At 40.3% G+C, this 19035-nt stretch overlaps 3 protein-coding genes across 4 annotated transcripts in view; 1 reads left to right on the forward strand and 2 right to left on the reverse strand.

Annotated features, from left to right (window-relative positions):
• The window catches only part of caska (calcium/calmodulin-dependent serine protein kinase a), a 188338-nt gene that overhangs the window by 106871 nt on the left and 62432 nt on the right, over positions 1 to 19035 (forward strand). Inside the window, exons 6-8 of the mRNA XM_008279958.1 lie at positions 15759 to 15861; positions 16807 to 16982; positions 17706 to 17828. Of these exons, the coding sequence (XP_008278180.1) occupies positions 15759 to 15861; positions 16807 to 16982; positions 17706 to 17828 (402 nt within the window). The remainder of the gene's footprint in view (positions 1 to 15758; positions 15862 to 16806; positions 16983 to 17705; positions 17829 to 19035) is intronic.
• On the reverse strand, positions 1049 to 7276 carry gpr82 (G protein-coupled receptor 82). The gene is made up of 4 exons (XM_008279957.1): positions 7148 to 7276; positions 3314 to 4158; positions 2440 to 2559; positions 1049 to 2341 (listed from the first exon to the last, which is right to left on the reverse strand). Exons 2-4 carry the CDS (start codon positions 4151 to 4153, stop codon positions 2120 to 2122), a joined length of 1182 nt encoding a protein of 393 aa, XP_008278179.1. The 5' UTR covers positions 4154 to 4158; positions 7148 to 7276; the 3' UTR covers positions 1049 to 2119.
• On the reverse strand, positions 10607 to 14015 carry gpr34b (G protein-coupled receptor 34b). 2 transcript variants are annotated; one of them, XM_008279956.1, is made up of 3 exons: positions 13799 to 14015; positions 11940 to 12504; positions 10607 to 11322 (listed from the first exon to the last, which is right to left on the reverse strand). In XM_008279956.1, exons 2-3 carry the CDS (start codon positions 12479 to 12481, stop codon positions 10740 to 10742), a joined length of 1125 nt encoding a protein of 374 aa, XP_008278178.1. In that variant the 5' UTR covers positions 12482 to 12504; positions 13799 to 14015; the 3' UTR covers positions 10607 to 10739. The 2 variants fall into 2 exon arrangements, with proteins under 2 accessions (XP_008278178.1, XP_008278177.1); XM_008279955.1 differs by lacking the exon at positions 13799 to 14015 and having other exon boundaries at positions 11940 to 12749.

The following is a 19035-nucleotide window of genomic DNA, read 5'->3' on the forward strand; positions in this document are numbered from 1 at the left end:
GATAAAAAAATATATACTGGATAAAATAAATGCATTATGGCTCAAAAACAGTGTACAGAGGAGGAAGTTGTTGGAAGATACATTCAGCATCTTTCTAGAGTTATAGTGCAGTTATAGTGCAGAGTAGAGTGAAAAAAATCTGGGTTTGTAGTGGTTGTACATGTAAAATATCTATAGCCACTATTCTTTTTCTTGTACTTGTGATACCTGTCATGACTGTTCAGTTTCCATAGGGGTGCAGGACTTTATGTTGGAGAGAAAAATCAGTCCACAATGAGAAAAATGTGTCTGGGGAATGTACTCGGTGTTCAGAGGGTGAACCAACAGAAGTATAGCTCTTACTTTAATCGATTTTTAGAGAAAAATCATTACTTTGTATACACCCACTGATCCTTTTGTTTAATGTATATTCTATACAGCCATGCTCATTCTTTAAACATGCTGGTGCTCTATTATCCTGCTGCAGCTTCAGGACTCACAGCAGACTTCACAGATCTGCACATTCTAGATGAATACTGTAGAGTTACATCGAAGACATTTATAAGGCAGGAAGGGATTTTTTTTTCATGGAAAAAGATTCCTAATTTGTAAATTTGTTGGGGTTTAATCTACGACCGGAGCGGGACTTGCGCCTGCTGATCCCACATCTGTTGGAGTTTGTCATGTTTCTGCAGCCTCATGACTCTGTTCCCAGCGGTACAGTGTCTGAAACCACAGCAGATGATTAGCATGAGACAAAGCGTCCATGGCCTTACTGTTCCCTTTTCACTGCTCTCTGAGTTTGGTTTTCAGAAACTGGTAGCAGCTTATATTAAGACCACAGTACTTCTTATAAACGCTGGTGTGAGGTCAGTAAAACAGAGAACTGACACTGAACTTTCTGCATCTGTGCACATGGCTCTTTTAGTGCTCATAGGTTTAATTCCCATGCAACAAAAGTGTTTAAAAATATACTTCCCCCTTCTGCTCTCTGTTGTAATTTGAATATCTCTGCAGCGACATGAACTTCATCATTTATTTAGCCTGAAGAAAGACACACAAAAGTAAATTATTCGTACAAACAAAAAGACTTTTATTTAACCTGACCATGATGGATGTTACATTTCAAACCTCTACACAGCAAATACCAAAGTTTAAAGACTCGTTGACACTCGTATTTACTTTCTGACATAACAAGCGTAGTCCACACATATCTGATTTTCTCATTTATTTATTAAGTCATAATATAATATAGGACACAACAAACAAAGCAAGTAATTAAACCTGTTGGTGTTTTTAATTGAGCATAATTAATACTTCTGTAATATCCACATGGGAACTTTGTGATCCCTCTTGAGAGATTAGAAGCAGATGATCTAATTAGGAGATAATATTGTGACATTTTACACAAATTGACCATTATTTACAAGTGCATGTTCAGTTTGTTACCTGAGGAGATGAAGAGTAGCATCAGTATGCTGGTATTTATTCCTTTACTTCTTAACCCTCTGAACTCCAAGCAGTGTCTGGTTGTTTTTTATGCTCCTTTCACATTTTTACTCAGTGTGGGCTTATTTTGCACTACAATAGGAAGTCCTGTATCTCTATAAAAAACAGCACAGCTATGGCTAGAAGCAGAGAGAACTCAGAAATTTCTTCTGTGCAGTATGACATATTTATAATTCAAAAAATCCTGAAAAAACAATCCCCCCCCCCAAAAAAAAACAACAGAAGTTAAATGTCTTTGATGATTGCTTCCCTACATTCCCTATATGCTCTGTTTAAACACAGCCTGCAGTTCAGCCAAAAAGAATTTGGTTCAAGCAAAGAGTTTATTTTTGGCAAATTTCTGAACAAGACACGTAATATATCCTGTTGTTAATGAAATGTCACAATTTTAGACTTAGATTTGGTTAATTTTCCAACCTGAACCTTCCAAACCTGCCAGCGAGTTTTAGGTTTCAGAGGGTTAAGTTGTTCACCACTAAAGTAGTTTTCTTCCATAAATACGTGAATACACTAACTCAAGCATTTGTTTTGTTGCTATATACAAGTAATTGTTGCAGCGCATTCACTTGAGTACTCGCATTACAGAGTTCTTTCAGTAGAAAATCTGCGTCAGCTACAAAACACTGTGACTTCAATCCACAGTAGCTGCCACCACATTTTCCTCCCCTACCTTCTCAACCTTCTGATTGGTGCTTTCTGTAGTCAACCAAAATTTTTGTCTTCGTTCCGGGATTTTCTGGTTGCACCGTAAAAGTCTGAGGGTTTGACTACGGAAGGTCCTGTCCAACAGAAAGTACATCACCGGGTCAGTTGAGGCTCGTAGTGCAGCGAGAAGGAACAGGCAATTCTTCAGCTACAGAAAGAGGAGAAAGAAACTCATCATGCAAGCTGCTATAAATCCTCAGAGTAGTGAGGGATCATTTTTTTTTACATTAGGATGAAATTAGTCACCTCGACGAAGATGGAGAGTGGGTGACAGTCGTTGCGGGTGTTGGTGCATGGGGACTGGGCCAGAGAAATGAAGATGGGTTTGAAGATATGGTACGGCAGGAGGCAAACTGAAAGAACGACCTGCAGAGAGTTGGTTAAAAAAACAGTCCTCTGAAATAGAAGTGAAATAAGGGTGACAGTATGGATTTATATTTAACTCAAGAGGCAGGCATTAACCCTCTAAACACTAAGCAGTGATTTCTGTGGCTTTTCACATTTTGTCTCACTGTGGGCTCATTTTATTTCTGGATTTTAAAGTCTTGCACCTCTATAGTAACAACACAGCCGTGGCTAGAAGGAAAGAGAACTCAAAGGTGTCTTCTGTTCAGTGCAATAAAGTTATTATACTATAATTCATTTAAAAAAAAACAGAGAAGTTGAATTTCTTTGATTACCTGTTTTACAAAAATTTAAATACTGGATCAACAATGATGACTCTACATACTACATAAATTTAAGTACTTAAACTTATAGTTACTATAATTATACAGGCTCTGTGTAAACACAGGCAGCAGTTCAGCTGAAAAATCCCAGAATTTTTGTCAGGTGACTGTCGGTCACAGCAAATAATTTTTTGTTTATTATAGAATCTGGTAGATGCAAACAGTTTACTTTTGGCAAGTTTTTACTGAAGGACATGTAGAGTACAGTGATAAAATGTGACTTTTTCAACAGAACAGCACATCACAAGTGGATCAAGCACCATCTGAAAGTTGAAAATCTGATGTTTCTCTCTGTTTTCAGATAATATGCCTCTCAAAGAAGCCAGCGGCTTTTGGGGTTCAGAGGGTTAACTATGATCATAAATTGAAATACTGATTTAACTCATAGCCACCTGGATAACCACAATGTTTCGCAGCACCCTGCTCAGCAGGCTCTTGGAGGTGGTGATGTTAGCGTCGCGACGTGAGCGTCTGACGTGCCTCAGCACCGCCATGTAGGACAGCAGCACCAGAAGGTAGAACACAAAGAATATGGTGATAACCGCCACAGTAAGAGTCCCAGACAGGCTGCCTCCCAGCTCCACCGCTGGGCTGTAGCACACCTCTGCACATTGCCCTTTCTCAGCTTCTCCAGCTGCAGCAGCGTCACAGCTCATAGCCTCGTTCACCGAGTAGTACACCGTCACTGGCACGATGCCCCCAACTGACACCACCCACATTGTGACACACACGGCATTAGCAAAGGAGACCTTTGTGAGGCGAGTGAAGAAGGCGTGAGGCAGCACAGTGGTGAAGGCGCTGGGTCTAGAGGCATGGGTGTTCTGGATGAGGGCTGCAAAGCGACTGAGGGCAACACAAGTGAGGATCATGAGGCTGATGTAGATGTTGATGTGTAGTACAGGGGTGATGCCGTGCAGGACGAGCTGACACAGAACATCACTCAGCATCCAGACTGAACCGAGGGCGTAGTAGGCTGCGAGGAAGGGAGCAGTGATGGACAGCAGCAGGTTGGAGATACTCAGGTGGGAAAGATAAACGTGGGTGGGGGAGATGGTGGAGATGCAACGCAGGAACACCCACAAAGACAGAATGTTTCCTGGTAGAGCGGTGAAGAAGAGGAGGATGTAGATGGAGGGGAGGAAGTATAGAGAAGCAGCAGTGGGGCAGAGAGGACAATCAAAGGGGGTGGAGGAAACATTATCTGGTGACAGTGTGTGCAGGGCGTCCTCCATTTGATCTGCAAGAACAGAGACAATAGTTAACCCTCTAAACCCCAGGCAGTTTCTGTGTGTTTCAGGCTCTTGTCACATTTTTCCTCAGTGTGGGCTCCTCTATGGAAACAGCACTGTTGTGTGTTTTGAGTTTGTACAGATACTGTGAATATTGATGAAAGTGTGATGAATGGTTTTGAAGTTTAGTTCTAGTAAGTCTTAATAATGCTAAATTAGATTATGATTGAAATATCCTCCTAAGGTAGAAAATTTGCATTCCTGTAAATAGTTGTGCCTGATGTTATTCATATTCTAATTTCTGATTTAAAATAGAAAGTCATTTGCAGACTGCACCCCCCCCACCACCACCACCACCAAACATTTTCACCAGCCACCACTGGTTAATTTTTCTGACAGAATCACATGCGACGTGTTCACAGAAAGCCGGAAAGTTGAAAATCCGACAGTTCATTCTGTTTTTACTGTTTCTTACTCTGATAAATAGTATACTTTTGTAATTTTTTTGTTATTTTAAAAGAAAACATGCCTTTCAAATTTGAAGGCTGCTTCCAAATAGTATGTTTTTGGGGGTAAACCTCACTGACAACATCATTTTTTTGAGAACTAGTTACATCTGCATAAGACCATAGCTGATTGAATTTCTCATTCAGAGTCTGAATGAGGAACTTTCAAACACTAATCTGTGGCATTACCTGGTGTCTTGGTTATTACTATGTCCCTAAATCAGCTAAAGATTGGAAATATCTTGGAAATATACTTAGTAAGGTCTTATATATGAAGACTGAGGTATGTTGCTGCCTCCAGGATGCCAGTGTTGATCATCCAGTCTTCATATAACTCAGTGATGAGTGTGATCAGTGTGAACTACAGGGGAGCCAGGCAGAGTCATAATACGTGAGCTCCCCTGTAAAGATAATTTGTGAGATTTCGGGGGGTCGATTTCAGTAAAATATTGATAATGTGCTTTTGTCTTTTTCCCCAAGCATCCCTCTTTTTTCATTGTCCTCATCATGGACCGCGCGTGAAATCAGGCTGTTATTGATGTATGATTCATGCATGAGGGCGGTTTATCACTAATTCACTTTAATAAAGATACCAGCATGCATGCTGTTCTTGCCATCACCATCGAAGCGTGTCGGCACAATAATCTAAACTTCACTCACTATTACTCCAATATCTGAAAAATACGAACTTTCTAATGCCAACCGCCGTAAAGCAAAACAGAAGAACAAACCACGAACCAAACCCCCCCCAGTGCTGAAATCAGGCAGCAGCAGCAGCTCCTTTTTATGTGTTTTCTTATTTTTCTTATTCATTTTCTTGTTGATGTCAGTAATGATAAATAATAGCCTAAAAAAAGGTTTCATAAATGTAGTTTCTGACTGTGAAAAAGTGGAAAGTAAAGGTGAACTCCCCTTTAAACTATGGTGTAGTTTGCACACTGTGTGCAATGAATTGAATGGTGCTGTGGTAGACAGCGTCTGGTGGTTTAATGGCAGCAGATGGAGCATTCTACATGTTCCACTGCAGACGGTTTGCTGCCTTGCATAATAAATTATATGTTTTTGATAGTTTCAGTGTACAAATACAGCTTGAATTTAGAATTTTAGAGCACAATGTCAAATACAAGTTTTGTGGGACATTGTGCAGTCCAGCCAAATGCCAGGGAATTAACTGTCATTCTATATCAATTAAATGTCCATTTAAAATGCAGTTTTGGAAACATCTTTGATGCCCAGGCTTGTAAAACATAAACATTTTGTCTTTTCAGAGTGATGGACAAGTAGGAGTAGATAAAGATTCAAATCTGCTAAACTGTAAAACTTTACAAAGCTAAAAAGAAAGTATGGAAAACATTTATTCAGTGGAGTTTATGAGTTTAATTTGAGTGTACTAACTTGAGCTTGTTTGACTTCCTTTTCTTACCAGCTGTCGAGTTCTTGCTCAACACTTAGTTGATAAACCATCAAGGCTCATGTGGCCTCTGTTGCTTGGTCGTGTCAATTCGCCCTGTACAACATCAGGAAGATCAGACCTTTCATGTCTGAACATGCAGCACAACTCCTGGTACAAGCTCTCATGATATCACACATTGACAACTGCAACTCCTTACTGGCAGCCCTCCCTGCATCCACGGTCAAACCTCTGCAGATGATCCAGAATGCAGCAGCACCTCTGGTTTTCAACCAGCCAAAAACAGCACGTCACCCCGCTGTTCAGATCGCTTCACTGGCTTCCAGTTGCTGCCCGCATCAAATTCAAACCCTGACACTTGCTTACAAAACTACAATGAGACCAGCTCCCTCCTACCTGAACTCTCTCTCCCGCTCACTACGCTCAACCAACAAAAACTGCCTGATACAACCAGCGCAACAGGGCCAGAGGTCGACAGCTAGACTCTTCTCTTTGGTTCCCGGTGGTGGAACGAGTTACCAAATTCTGTTCAATCTGCTGACTCCCTCTCAGTCTTTAAGAAAAGACTAAAGACCCAGCTCGTCAATGAACATCTACTTTGATAAAGGTTATAAAAATATAAGTGTTAAAATATTAATAGCATGTGGAGCCACCATGTAAATTACTAAGCGGAAAAATGTTGCCAAAAAATGTTGATTCCAGTTTTGTTCAATTTCAGTACAAAAAGACCATCAAGGAAATTCAACTTTTGTTTTTACGTGTAATATGATTTACGGCATTTTGACTGTGTCACACAGCACAAACGACAATTTTCAGTTCTCTCTACTTCTAACCATAGTTGTATTGTTTCCATAGAAGTGCAGGACTTTATATTTCAGTGAAAAATTAACCCACAGTGTGCAAAAATGTAACAGGAGCAAAAAAACCCTCAAAACTGCTTGGGGTTCAGTATGATAAATATAATACATGCATGCTTGAATTAAGATTACTCACAGTAAAAGTTGATTATTTCAGATGATAAAATGGCAGATAAGTGCACATATTCACACACAGCACAGTTAGTGTTTAGGTAATACATACCACCAAAGGACGCTGCCTTAAAAACACTTCCACAGATGAAATATTTCCAGATTAAGGTGAAAACAGTAGTTTGTACCAGCCAGCTCGACGTAGAGCTTTTCTGCCACAGCTTCTTCCTGAAACACTTAAAGCCTGGCCTCTTGTTTGTGGGGTGTGTTGTCACATTATCTATATTAGTTTCAGCTTCCTCTCTTACCTTATATGCAAAATGGCAGACTGAGAATAGAGAATAAGGTTAGCCATTGTGGTGCATGAATTAAAATAGATGTGGTAAAAGTTGATTGCGGTGCTTCACGCCATTTCATTATTATGTAAGCAGTTTTCTTTTTACTTCCTTTTGAAAAGCTGGTTTTCTTTTTGCAAACAAATGCACCTTAAGTTATTCGGTGATTCTCTCCAACTTGATAGACTTTATTTTCTTACATGCAAATTAGAGTTTTCGTGTTCCCACTTGAGCCGAGTCATCTCGTCTTATCTGCACGGAAGTGAGAAGTTCTTGTGATCTGCTGGGTCTGTGGATATTTCCTCACGTGGGTTTATATTTATTCTGCCTTAAGGTGGCGCTGCTGTTCCAGCTGAAAGAGTTGGGTGTGTTGTCAAGGCCTCACATTTACTCACTTCCCTCCGTTCAAACTGTATAACTACACAGACAACTGTTGAAATTCTTATTTATTCCAAAAAGTTTTGAGAGTAAGTAAATTACATTAACATACAGTATAAAGTCTTTATACATCCTAAACAGAGAACAATGCTTTTTTACATATCAAACAGCTCTTACATTACTAAATAGTGGCTTTTTATGAGGAAAACCCCCTACTTCCATCTGAGTAAAAGGTCCTCTGAGTTTTCTGTAAGTTGTGATCACTATCATAATTTGTCATGAAAGTTCTGTTCATGTTTGTCTTCTTTCCTTCAGTGTTGTCTGAATTGTTCTACAGTGTTTTCTTGGTGAAGTATAGTTGCCTATAGAGTGACAGAGTGGCTCAGTTTTTATTTCTGCACCACCTGACAACAGCTTTAAACAAGTAAAGAAAGAGAAGGAGGGTAAGATATGTGATGTATCTGCAGTGTAGAGCTGTGGTTGGGGTTCTATCTGTTGTTCAGATATCTGTTTGTTGGTTGTTGATTAACCGCACAAAATGTCACAAATCAAGTTCTGGTTTCGGAGTTTCCTCAAGAACTAGAGATATCTGTCAGTCTTGTGATGAAACATCAGATGCAGTTTTCAGTTTCTGTTAGCTACACACAATAAATTTAATTATCCACAAAGAGTAATTGAAGCAAAGTGTATGCACCAAAATTCAGCAACCATAGCACTTAATTTTTCACAAGCTGGTATGAATTAGGGCTGTAAGTTCTGATTATTTTCATTGAAGATCAATTTGTTGAATATTCTTTCCATAAATTGTCCATCAGTTTCTTAAGGCCCAAGGGGACAAATGTCTGTTTTCCACACAACCCAAATGTATTTATTTTACAGAGGAGGAAAGAAGTCAGGCAACATTAACATTCAGGAAGCTGGAATCAGAATTTTGACCTTTTTTAAACTGAAAAATATTTAAACTGAGTAATTATTAATAAAAAATAGTGAAATTAATAGCAGCCACTGTGGTTTGAATTACCTCATATGTGACCTGCATTCATGTTCATAATAATATGCACATATAGTCATGTCAAGGATCGACTGATGTGATTATTACTTATGAAGACCAATAACCAATATTTGGAACTGATATATGTATTTGCAGTAAAAATTTCAATCGTACAGTCAAAACTTGAAACAAATTCCAACACAGAACTTCATTCAAGTTGCTTTGTTTATGTTCTGTAAATGTTTAATTAGCATTCATTGATTTTAATTGGTATTTCAATAACTGTGAAAGCGTCTTATATTCAGCCAGGCCTATAATCGATTGATCACTAATTCATATCAGCACAATCCTGATGTATTACATGTTGTGTCTGCTATCTTTATTTCTGGTTGAGAAGACTGTTGAGGAAACTCCTGAGCAGACTTATCTTTTTTTTTCTTTTTTGCACTTTTAGCTGCATTATAGACATGCTGTGAACTCACCCAAAGAGACTCTCATTAAGAAAGAAGTAGAGCAGGTTTTATGTGATTTAAAACCATCTATGTAACATCACAGAACCCTTTTATGCCAAGAAATATACAATGATAAGCCACAACCAGAAAACATGCTCCCTGGTATTGTCTATCCTCCATGGGTGTCCTGTGCAGTCTGGAACCAGGATCTTGGCAGTGGATCCTTTGAGTTCTGTAGGTTGCAGGTTGGATCGGGCTTCTTCTGTCGCAACCCACAGATGGTCAGTTGGATTAGGACTGATTAGTTTGTAGTCAAGGTCAACACTTTGGGCTCTTTGTCATGTTTCTGAGCAGTTTTTGCAGTAGTGGGGCACATAATCCTGCTGGAGAAGCACCACTGGCATTAAGGGGTCTAAGTAAAATGTACATGGGTGATATGTGTCAAAGTAACATCCATGTGAACATAGGAGCCAAGGTTTTGTAGCAGAACACTGCATTGTAATGAGATATTTAAGGTTTTTCTCTTCTTGTCATTAGTTTTAATGTTATGACTCATTGGTGTACATGAATCAGACCCCTAAATAATCTGCAACTTTGTCTATATTGTCAATAAAGCTTGAAATCATAGTAAGATTAAGTTACCATGGTGATGGTGACGCACATAGACGCAGCAGCCACTTCAGGAGACAACGAAAGTGAACGTTTTGAGTGTCTTGTCTATCCCAGGCGTTCATTCCACAAAACTTGCGACCGGGAGACTTTGTTGGGCGTTAGGACAGTGAACGGCGCTGGAATTGCAGCGATCGGTTGTGATTTGGACATACTACACTAACACGAGGTCTGATTGGAGACTACAACTGCAGTTACCCGAGAGAGAAGGAAGAGCAAGCGGTACAAACGTAAACAAAGGAGGAGGAAGAAAGCTGGGATCCATGCTAGACTAAAGGCTAACCCCTCCAGACCAGCAGGAACGCCGCTTCTACTCTCCTCCACAACAACCTGGACGAGCTACGTTTGCCCGCGGAGAGTGGAGAAACTGCTGTATGTTTGCTTTTACGGAAACATGGCTCCATGACAACATCCCAGACGGACATACAGCTGGAGGGGATGACATTGTTCCAGGTGGACAGACAGACAGCTAGCTCTGGGCAGCATCTGCGGCTTCACCATCGTCACACCATCGTGTGTGTCTTTGTGTCCCTGAAGACCTACCAGGACCTGAAGAGGTTCACCATGTTCAGCCAACGGCAGCGTGTATGGGCGCAGCGGTCCCTTCAGGACACAGTGAGCGTGAACGTTTAGTGTCTTGCCTATCCCAGATGTTCATTCTGCAAAACTTTAATGATCCTGAAGAAACGCTCTCTCATCTTGCCTGTACTACTGTGTATGTACAGCAAAATGACAATAAACTTGATTTGATTTGATTTGATTTAAGACTGGTTGTAATGCTTTAATGGAAAGTTTCAGTCATTGTCTTCTCAGGTGAGAACATCAAATATCTTGGCCTCTTCCTCTGCAAACATGGAGGCTCTTTGCTTCATAGTACATTTACAGTTCATCAATACTGCATTTAGAAGCTGCTTTCTCCCCAAGGTTGCTGGTTGAGCTGATGTTTGACGGTCCTCTGTCAGTCCTCCCAGTTCTACTGTCCCAGTCCAAGGTAGAGCTGCTCCCACTGCTCCCAGCAACATCTCGAACGCAAAACATGCTGCTTACCAACCGCAGAACCTCCTTCCTCACCGAAGATGATAGCAGAAAGAACATGACGGGATCCAGGCAGCTGTTGAGGGCAGAAAACAGCAGGGCCACCTCGTTGGCCTTGTCCGCCACACCTCTCCAATAACATGAGGTTTCTGTGATCTGGGTTTTGATGTAGAACACTCTGACCGTGTGGTATGGCACGAAACAGACGGTGAAGAGGAAGAGGATGAAGAAGGACTTCTTGGCAGTTCGAGAGTAGTGGGACGCGTTGGGCAGGTCTGGTTTGTCTTGTGACTCCTTCAGGAGTTTCAGGGCAATCTTCCCGTAAGACACCATCAGAGCGATGAACACGAGCCAGAAGACGACCAGCACAAAGATGTTGATGTAGGCTTTCCACCGAGCGTTATGGAGCAGCTTGTAGTGGAAACACCTGGAAACACCAAGCATGTTGTGTTAGCTAATTTCACAAAAAGTACAGTTAACCCTCTGAACTCCAAAACTTGTTTGCAGGTTTAAAGGCATGTTATATTGAAAGAAATGGGAAAATTACACCATTTATCAGAGCAAGAAAATGTAAAAACACAAAAGTCTGTTTTCAACATTCTAATTGGACTTTTACTCATGAATGATTTTCCTCAGGAAAACAGCCAAATCTCAGCAGAAATTCAGGATTTTTAAATATTAAATGAAATTCACTTTATTCTAGATGTCTTATTAACAATGAGCCAAAAATAAAATGTTTGCAGTAACCACATTCATCAAAAAACAAACAATGCTGAACTGCAGGCTGTGTTAACACTGAGCACAAAGAAGACAATCCAAGTCACTGTTAGTTATAAAGCCCATTTAAAATTACACCTATTGGGCCAAGGTGCTTTCCAGTTTTATATATATATATATATATGAGGCCACAGTGAGTAGAAATGTGACAGGATTTGGTATATATATATATATATATGAGGCCACAGTGAGTAGAAATGTGACAGGATTTGGTGTTCAGAGGAGTAAATAAAAGGATATGAAAGTGAGATCCCAGATGCCACCAACCTGTCAGAGTGTGAGTGGTTCTTTGACATCATGAGCACTAAAGTTAAAGCCAAGGCCGCAGTCCAGATGAAAGCGCAGAGGGCAGCGCTCCACCTCACCGACTTCAGTCTGTGTTGCATCCCTGCACTGCGATGGATCTTCAAGTATCGATCAACACTGATCAACCCCAGCAGAGTGACGCTAATGTACATGTTCATGTAGAAGACATTTCCCACGACTTTGCACAAGGTGGGATCCAGTTTCCAGATGTTTCCCTGGCTGTGATAGAGTATCCTGAAGGGCAAACACACCACCAGCAACAGATCTGCGAAAGCAACATTTATGAGAAACACCCGGACTGAGTTCTTCTTTGAGTGTACACAGAAGAAAACCCACAGAGCCACCAGGTTCCCAGCGAGACCCAAGATGAAGATTATAGAGTAAAGCACCGCCAGCGGGATCTGCAGAGCGTCGTAATCCACACAAGTGTGTTGTGAGTCAGTGGTCAAGTTCATGATAGGAAACCCGGTTGAGGTGGCTGCGGTGGAGATGTTTCTTGTCATGGTGGTTTTTGTGATCCTCAGTCCTGCAAACAGATGAGAAAAAAAACGTGGAAGGTTTTGGTTCTCTTGGGAAAGTGGTGGACTCTCATTAGTGCAGGTCAGTGTGATGATGGCTGAGGTCCAGCTATATGGATTAGCCCTGAATCAGCATTAATCCTGCCCCTGATAATGATGTGTAACACCAGCTCACCATCATACCAACAGAAATTAGAAAGCCGTAGCAGTGATAACTGTACTCCACAATGACATTAAGGAGAAGACAAAAAACACATTTACAGTGTTATGGGGAAACAGAGAGTTAAGAGACGAACATTTTAATCCTCTGAATCCCAAAACATTGACAGTATTTGACTGAATCATGTATGATGTGCAGTTTTGTTGGAAAAATCTAAGCTTAAAATTGTAACATTTCATCAAAATCATATAATTCCATGTCTCATATAAAAATTGTCTAAACTAAATCGTTGGCACCAGATTCTGGAAAAATCTATATGTTCTATGTTCTTCGGCTCAACTGAGCAGCCATGACTGACTCTGCAACCAACAGTCATGTGAGAAAAAAATTAGGGACTTCCGGCTTAACTGCAGGTTGAGTTTAAACAAAGCTGAGAGTAGACAAATATGGAAACATATTAGAAATGTAAATCATTAAATATCTAGTATGTAGAGGTAGCCTATAGGTAACACTGTAACATCAGAACGTGTTGTACGTGTGACTTCAAGTTTGTGACAGTTTTAGATAATGTAAATAATCAAAGAAAGTCAGCTGTCGCTTTTTTATGATTTATAGCATTATAACTGTGTCATACTGCACAAAATTCATTTCTGAGTTCTCTCTACTTCTAGCCATGCTCATACTGTTTTCATAGAGGTGCAGGACTTTATATTGCAGTGAAAAATGAGCCCACAGTGAGTAAAAATGTCACATTAACCAAAAAAAAATGAGCCAGTCAGTGGGTTTTGGCAGTCAGAGAGTTCTACGTTTAATGCAGCCGCTGTGAAGATAAACTAAAATTGCTCTCACCTGCTGCCATGTCAGCTTTACCAAGGATAGCATTTCAATTATTCTTAATATTATGATGTCATCTGTGCAGAATGTTTGGAGAGGCAGAGAACTCATGATTTCTCTATTTTTTAGTGTTGTTACACCCCGTGAGTCTGCATGAGACTGCAAGGCATTCATATCAAAAGATCAGTAACAGAAATAGTGGTAAAAGGAGAACAGAATTACTTTGCTCGCACCTCACAACAGTTTGCGGCGTAGAAAACCAAAATATGTTGCTCCAATTTCAAAGAGGAACTTGTCAAAGTACTCACAGAGTCATTGAAGTTCACACTAAAGCATGTGCTCTTGTTTCTGTGCAGCTGTGTGGAAGGTAAGAATATATCCTCAATCACACACAGTTTGTGCAGCAGAATAGTAGCTTGCTTATAGTGTTTGCAGTCCTTTTATTTTCCTCTGAGTCGCTCCAGAATATCCCTTTGAGTTGAATCTGTAGGTAAAATCATCCAGGATGTGCTGCCCTGAAAAAACTTGTAAAGTTCAAGATTATTTCCTTGTGTCATTGTGCGTTCAGGTTCTTGCTTTCAGTAACCCCATATTCAGATTTTAGATAAAAATAGGCCCTCGCTGGCCATCCTTATCTCTGCAGCTGTAAGAAGCAGCCCTCCCCAGCTGTGCTGTTGAAGAGAAATGTTGAAGTGCAGAATGCGGTGGTGTTGTACAGTAAAAACTTAAAACTGTGGTCGGCCCTCCTCCACGCTGAGATACAGAGGAAGGCAGGGCAGGGCTCAGCAAAGATCTTCTGATTACACATGAGGCCAAGCAGTGGGATCACAGAGCATGCTCCACTTGCATATATACAATATACTTTCCACTTTGGGCCCTGATTATAACATGGAGGACTCTGCAGAGTTTAGTCAACTGTGAAAGAAAAAGGCTCCTAAATCACCACTGTACGTCCTTACGGTAATTAAATCAATGCCCTCAGAGTAAAGTGAGGTCGAGTTTAAATTGCCACCCAAGCTTGCAAACTCTAGAGCTTCATTTGGAGGGTAAGGGTCAATGGGATCATCATGGGGAAACCCTGTAACAGAGAAGGGACTTTGTAACAGTTGATGTTGTGTTGTCACATGGAATCAGCCTGGAAACTAAAACCTCTCCTAAGCGGGGATCTGCAGCAAACTTCAGTCAAGCTTTAAGGTTCTGCTTCTAGGAAGAACTTCTTTCTTACATGGCAGCCTCTCAGCTCATGGTAATGGAAACACACTTGTCTGTGGACACTGACACCTGTGCTTTAGCCAGGTGTCAGGTGTGTTTTCTTTTTTGCATGGCAGTGACACAACTGTACTAGGTACTTCATACTGACAAACTATTGTTTGCACAGATGATTTTGAGGTCTGTAGCTGCTTTGAAATGGCTCCAAGTGACTTTCTTGACTTGTTCAAGTCAATGATTTGCCTTTTCAGATGTTTGCTGAGCTCCTCAGACTTTCCCACTGTCATGTTTGTGGCTGAGTCTAATAAGTGAATCAAATTGGTTCTAATTAATTTGCCTCAGAGGAGTCATCGGCTGTAGTCAACTGTAATCATTCATGAGAATCTATGAGGCCACAAAGAAAATATGATTAACACAACTTTGTACATCAGAAAAACAAGTGTATGTAAAGGTTTGCTCATGACTGTCGATGCAGATGTAACCACATAGTCACTCATGCTATGACACAAGAGGAAATAGATATCGACACAAATGTTGCACATGAAATGAAATGAGCTATTGAGTCAAAAGAGGGGAAGAGGATGTGAAAGGATCGAGTGTAACTTTAGATAAAGCACCAAAAGATAGTTGAGTAAAACATTTTACCAGTGTCACCCCACAAGTGTGTCTGATATGATTCAATTTGCATTTTGATTCATTCCTCATTTAGCGACTGCTTTTTTTTTCTGTTGTTGTGGTTCTGTTCCGTCAAGCAGAAGACATTTTGGATATTGTAGACACAAAACTTAATTAACTGTATGAAATTTTGAGACTGAAGTTGAAACAAACTGACATTCTGCTTCAAACACTAAAGCAAAACTTAAAATCTATATCACTTCTAAGATCCTCCTACACTCTGGGGTATTTGTGTGTGGTCGTGGTGGGTGATGCTTTGAGGGTTTGGGTGTGTCTTACACATGTGATTTTTGTTATTTATAGGAGATTGTTGCTCTTTAATTAGCAAAAAGACGACCATGAGATCATGAGCCTCTCTCTTCTCTTTTCTTCGCTCCTTCTCAGCCTCACTGTGTGCTGCTGGCGTCCAAAGAAAACTCGGCTCCGGTGAAGTTAGGAGGGTTTGGAGTCGCAATCCAGCTCGGAGAATCAGGGCTGGTGGCAGGAGGTACAGAAAACACAACACTGACGAATTCTCTCATCTAAACACATGAACAGACATTTGCGTCAAACTGAAGCTGAATTTTTGTATGTAAACAAACATCTGTAAACCTGCTTGGAAATGATAAAAACAGATTACAAATTACAGTTTTGTCTGTAAATTCATGGGTACATTGTAAAGTGGAATTGCTAATTGCTAGTTTGATGTACTTTTACTTGTGCCAATATGCCAAAATGTAAACAAGTACAGGCTCCTTTTAAAATGTATATTCATTACTTGTAATCCATAAAAAACAACCATTTAAATTTTGTTTTTTGCTTTTGAGGATTGAACACTTACTTACACAAAAACACAGACACAGAAAACCTCCAGCTGACATAAAACAACATTTACTGGCTCTGGCCTTTTTTCTGTTGACACAATAAACTTTTTGTATTGTATATAACATGTCCTAGAATGGTTGATTACCTTTTTTTCTTCCAGTTTCTCACAATTCTGGTTATGTACCTCTTTGCAATATTTAACATTTTGTAGGAACTGTCATTGTGTTACATTTTAACTGTAGTCGGCAATTGTCACAAGATGTTCATTTTTATGGTACTTCAATACCTTCTGAGTCAGTTTAAAAGTTTTAAAGCTTTAAAAGCTGAGAAATAACACTTTAATTTTGAATCACGACCTGAAAAACTGTGTAGTTCTTCAATTTTGATCAAGAAATAGGAAGCAAGCTGACGCCAAGGGTCTGTTTCCTCTTTAGCATGACCTTATGGTCATAATAGTAGCAACAAGTCCCTCAATAATGAAGTAATGTGCTTCCTTTTTCTAGTCCAAAGAGTCTACAAATAGGAATGAATTAAAAATGACCAAGCAAGTCTGACTGTGTGGGAGACATGTTTACTTTGCACCATCACTGTTAACTGGGTTCCATTCTGTTTGTATTTGGAATTACAGGTCGCGTAGGAACTCCCCACTTCATGGCCCCGGAGGTGGTGAAGAGAGAACCGTACGGTAAACCTGTGGATGTTTGGGGCTGTGGAGTCATCCTCTTCATCCTCCTCTCGGGATGTCTCCCTTTTTACGGCACCAAGGAGCGTCTGTTTGAAGCCATCTGTAAAGGCAAATACAAGGTCAGGAGTCTGTTCAAAGAAGCACAACAGTCTAAGATGTTTTATGAGATGCAATCAAGAAGTTCTAGTCTACATCGCTTACGAGAAAAAAAAAAGACTGAAGCTGTAGCCATTTAACGTTGGCTGGCATCCCCTTTAGATGTGGTGTCCTTGTGCAGCGATACACTGCTCCCAGTGCTCCTGCAACTTTTATCATGTGCTCTGAAAGTTCTGTTCTGACCACTTGTAGATGTTGGTTCATGATTTCACCAAACTTGTGCGATGTGCGAACAAGACAGTGTGTGTCAAGCTTTCACGTTGAGTGTTATCACTGGTGTCGAGCTCTGCTGCTACAACCCAGACACCAAACAGCAGTTTTCAGTGGAAGAAGCAAGAACATGCTGATAGCTTAGTTCAACATTCGCAGGGTTGTGCACCAAGAATTCGTCCTCCAGGTTTAGGCTGACAGTGCCGAGTTCTACTGCAACATCTTTAGTAGTAATAGACAAATTAATCGGTATTAATCGATTAAACACAAAATGTCCTCATCCCTGAAATAGAACATTAAGTGTATGTTTCGTCTGAAACTAGAAGGAAACGAAGAGCAATTGTGTGTTAAAATTTGATATTAGCTGCCTCAATTAGGTTTACCATTATTAGATGGGCTAAGATAAATCCAGCCTGGAATAATCCAGGAATAATACCTGAAGCCTTTGTAAACTCTGTACATATTTATTTGTATAGATGAATCCCCGTCAGTGGGGCCACATCTCAGAGAGCGCAAAGGATCTGGTGAGGCGCATGTTGATGCTGGACCCTGCCGAGAGGATCACCGTCTACGAGGCTCTTAACCACCCCTGGCTCAAGGTACCAAAGGGCATGTTCATGTTGTTTAATCTTTAGATTCGATTCGATTCGATTGCACTTTATTTTTCACCGCCAATGGGGAAACTCACTTGTTGCAGCAGTACAGATACAGGAAAGAGCACGAAATTGACAGAAAGAAAAAGAAAATAAATAAACTATAAACAGGAAAAGCTGAAAAATGCAATACAATAGAGCGACACACACACACACTATATACACCATAGGTCCATATAATGGATACTATGATTTCAAATAAAAAAGATAAATAATATAAAAATATGGTAGAATATGATGTTGCACATAACCTGGGTATGATATTGTATATTATACAAAGATACAGTATGGAGAGAAGAACTTTCATCTGCATCACCACAGTGAAACAAACAGTTTCACAACTGCCTGCAACACGGAAAAATTTGATTTAAAAATCTTAAAATGTTTTTCCTGCTTTCAAAAGTGGTAAACATGCATCGACATGCACCCAAAGTTTTGACTTTTGTAGAAACTTTTTGTCTGTTTTCGACGCGAGTGGAATAGTAATATTGTGTAGCCTGAAGCCGTCACGCAATGATCAGTCACTTGGGCGGCTCAGCTCTTCACACAGGAAAGCAGTGACAGAGAGTGCCGGCACAGTGGTGTTCATGCTTGTCATGTGTTGTCAGCAGAAGCTTTTATTGTGTCTTCTTCTGTGGACAGTGATGGAGGGGTACTTAAAAATGATTTCTTGACAATTCAGCTGAGAGACCTGAATTTCGTCTGGGGGCTGTCTGACACGTCTTTCAAATCATCAAATTTTAAAGGGCATCCTTGGTTACAGTGCTGCATTGTAGTCTGTTACAAGTGTTTCAACAAGTTTAGACAAATCAAAGTCTGTTCTCAAGGTTCAGCTAAATTAGATTTTACACCACAACAGCCTGAATGCGACTTTATGGACGCAATATCAAACAAACCCCCAAAGCTGTGAGTCCTATTACCTCTTTTCTTCTTAAATATATTTTTGGCCCAGCCACATCAGCCACAGTTCTCTGTTTACATCCAGAAATCTGTGGTGGTGCTTATTGCAGCATCCCAATGTGGTGGCTAAACTCTTGCTGCAGCTTTCCTCACACACTGACAGCAGCACAGTAACAGGGTGATGCATCCGGTTAACCAGAACCAGACTGTTTAGTCTTTTTAGCCTAATTTAGCTTTTTAACCCTTTGAACCC

The sequence above is a fragment of the Stegastes partitus genome, unplaced genomic scaffold, assembly GCF_000690725.1.
Source record: "Stegastes partitus isolate 25-593 unplaced genomic scaffold, Stegastes_partitus-1.0.2 Scaffold177, whole genome shotgun sequence".
In the NCBI taxonomy this organism is placed as follows: domain Eukaryota; kingdom Metazoa; phylum Chordata; class Actinopteri; family Pomacentridae; genus Stegastes; species Stegastes partitus.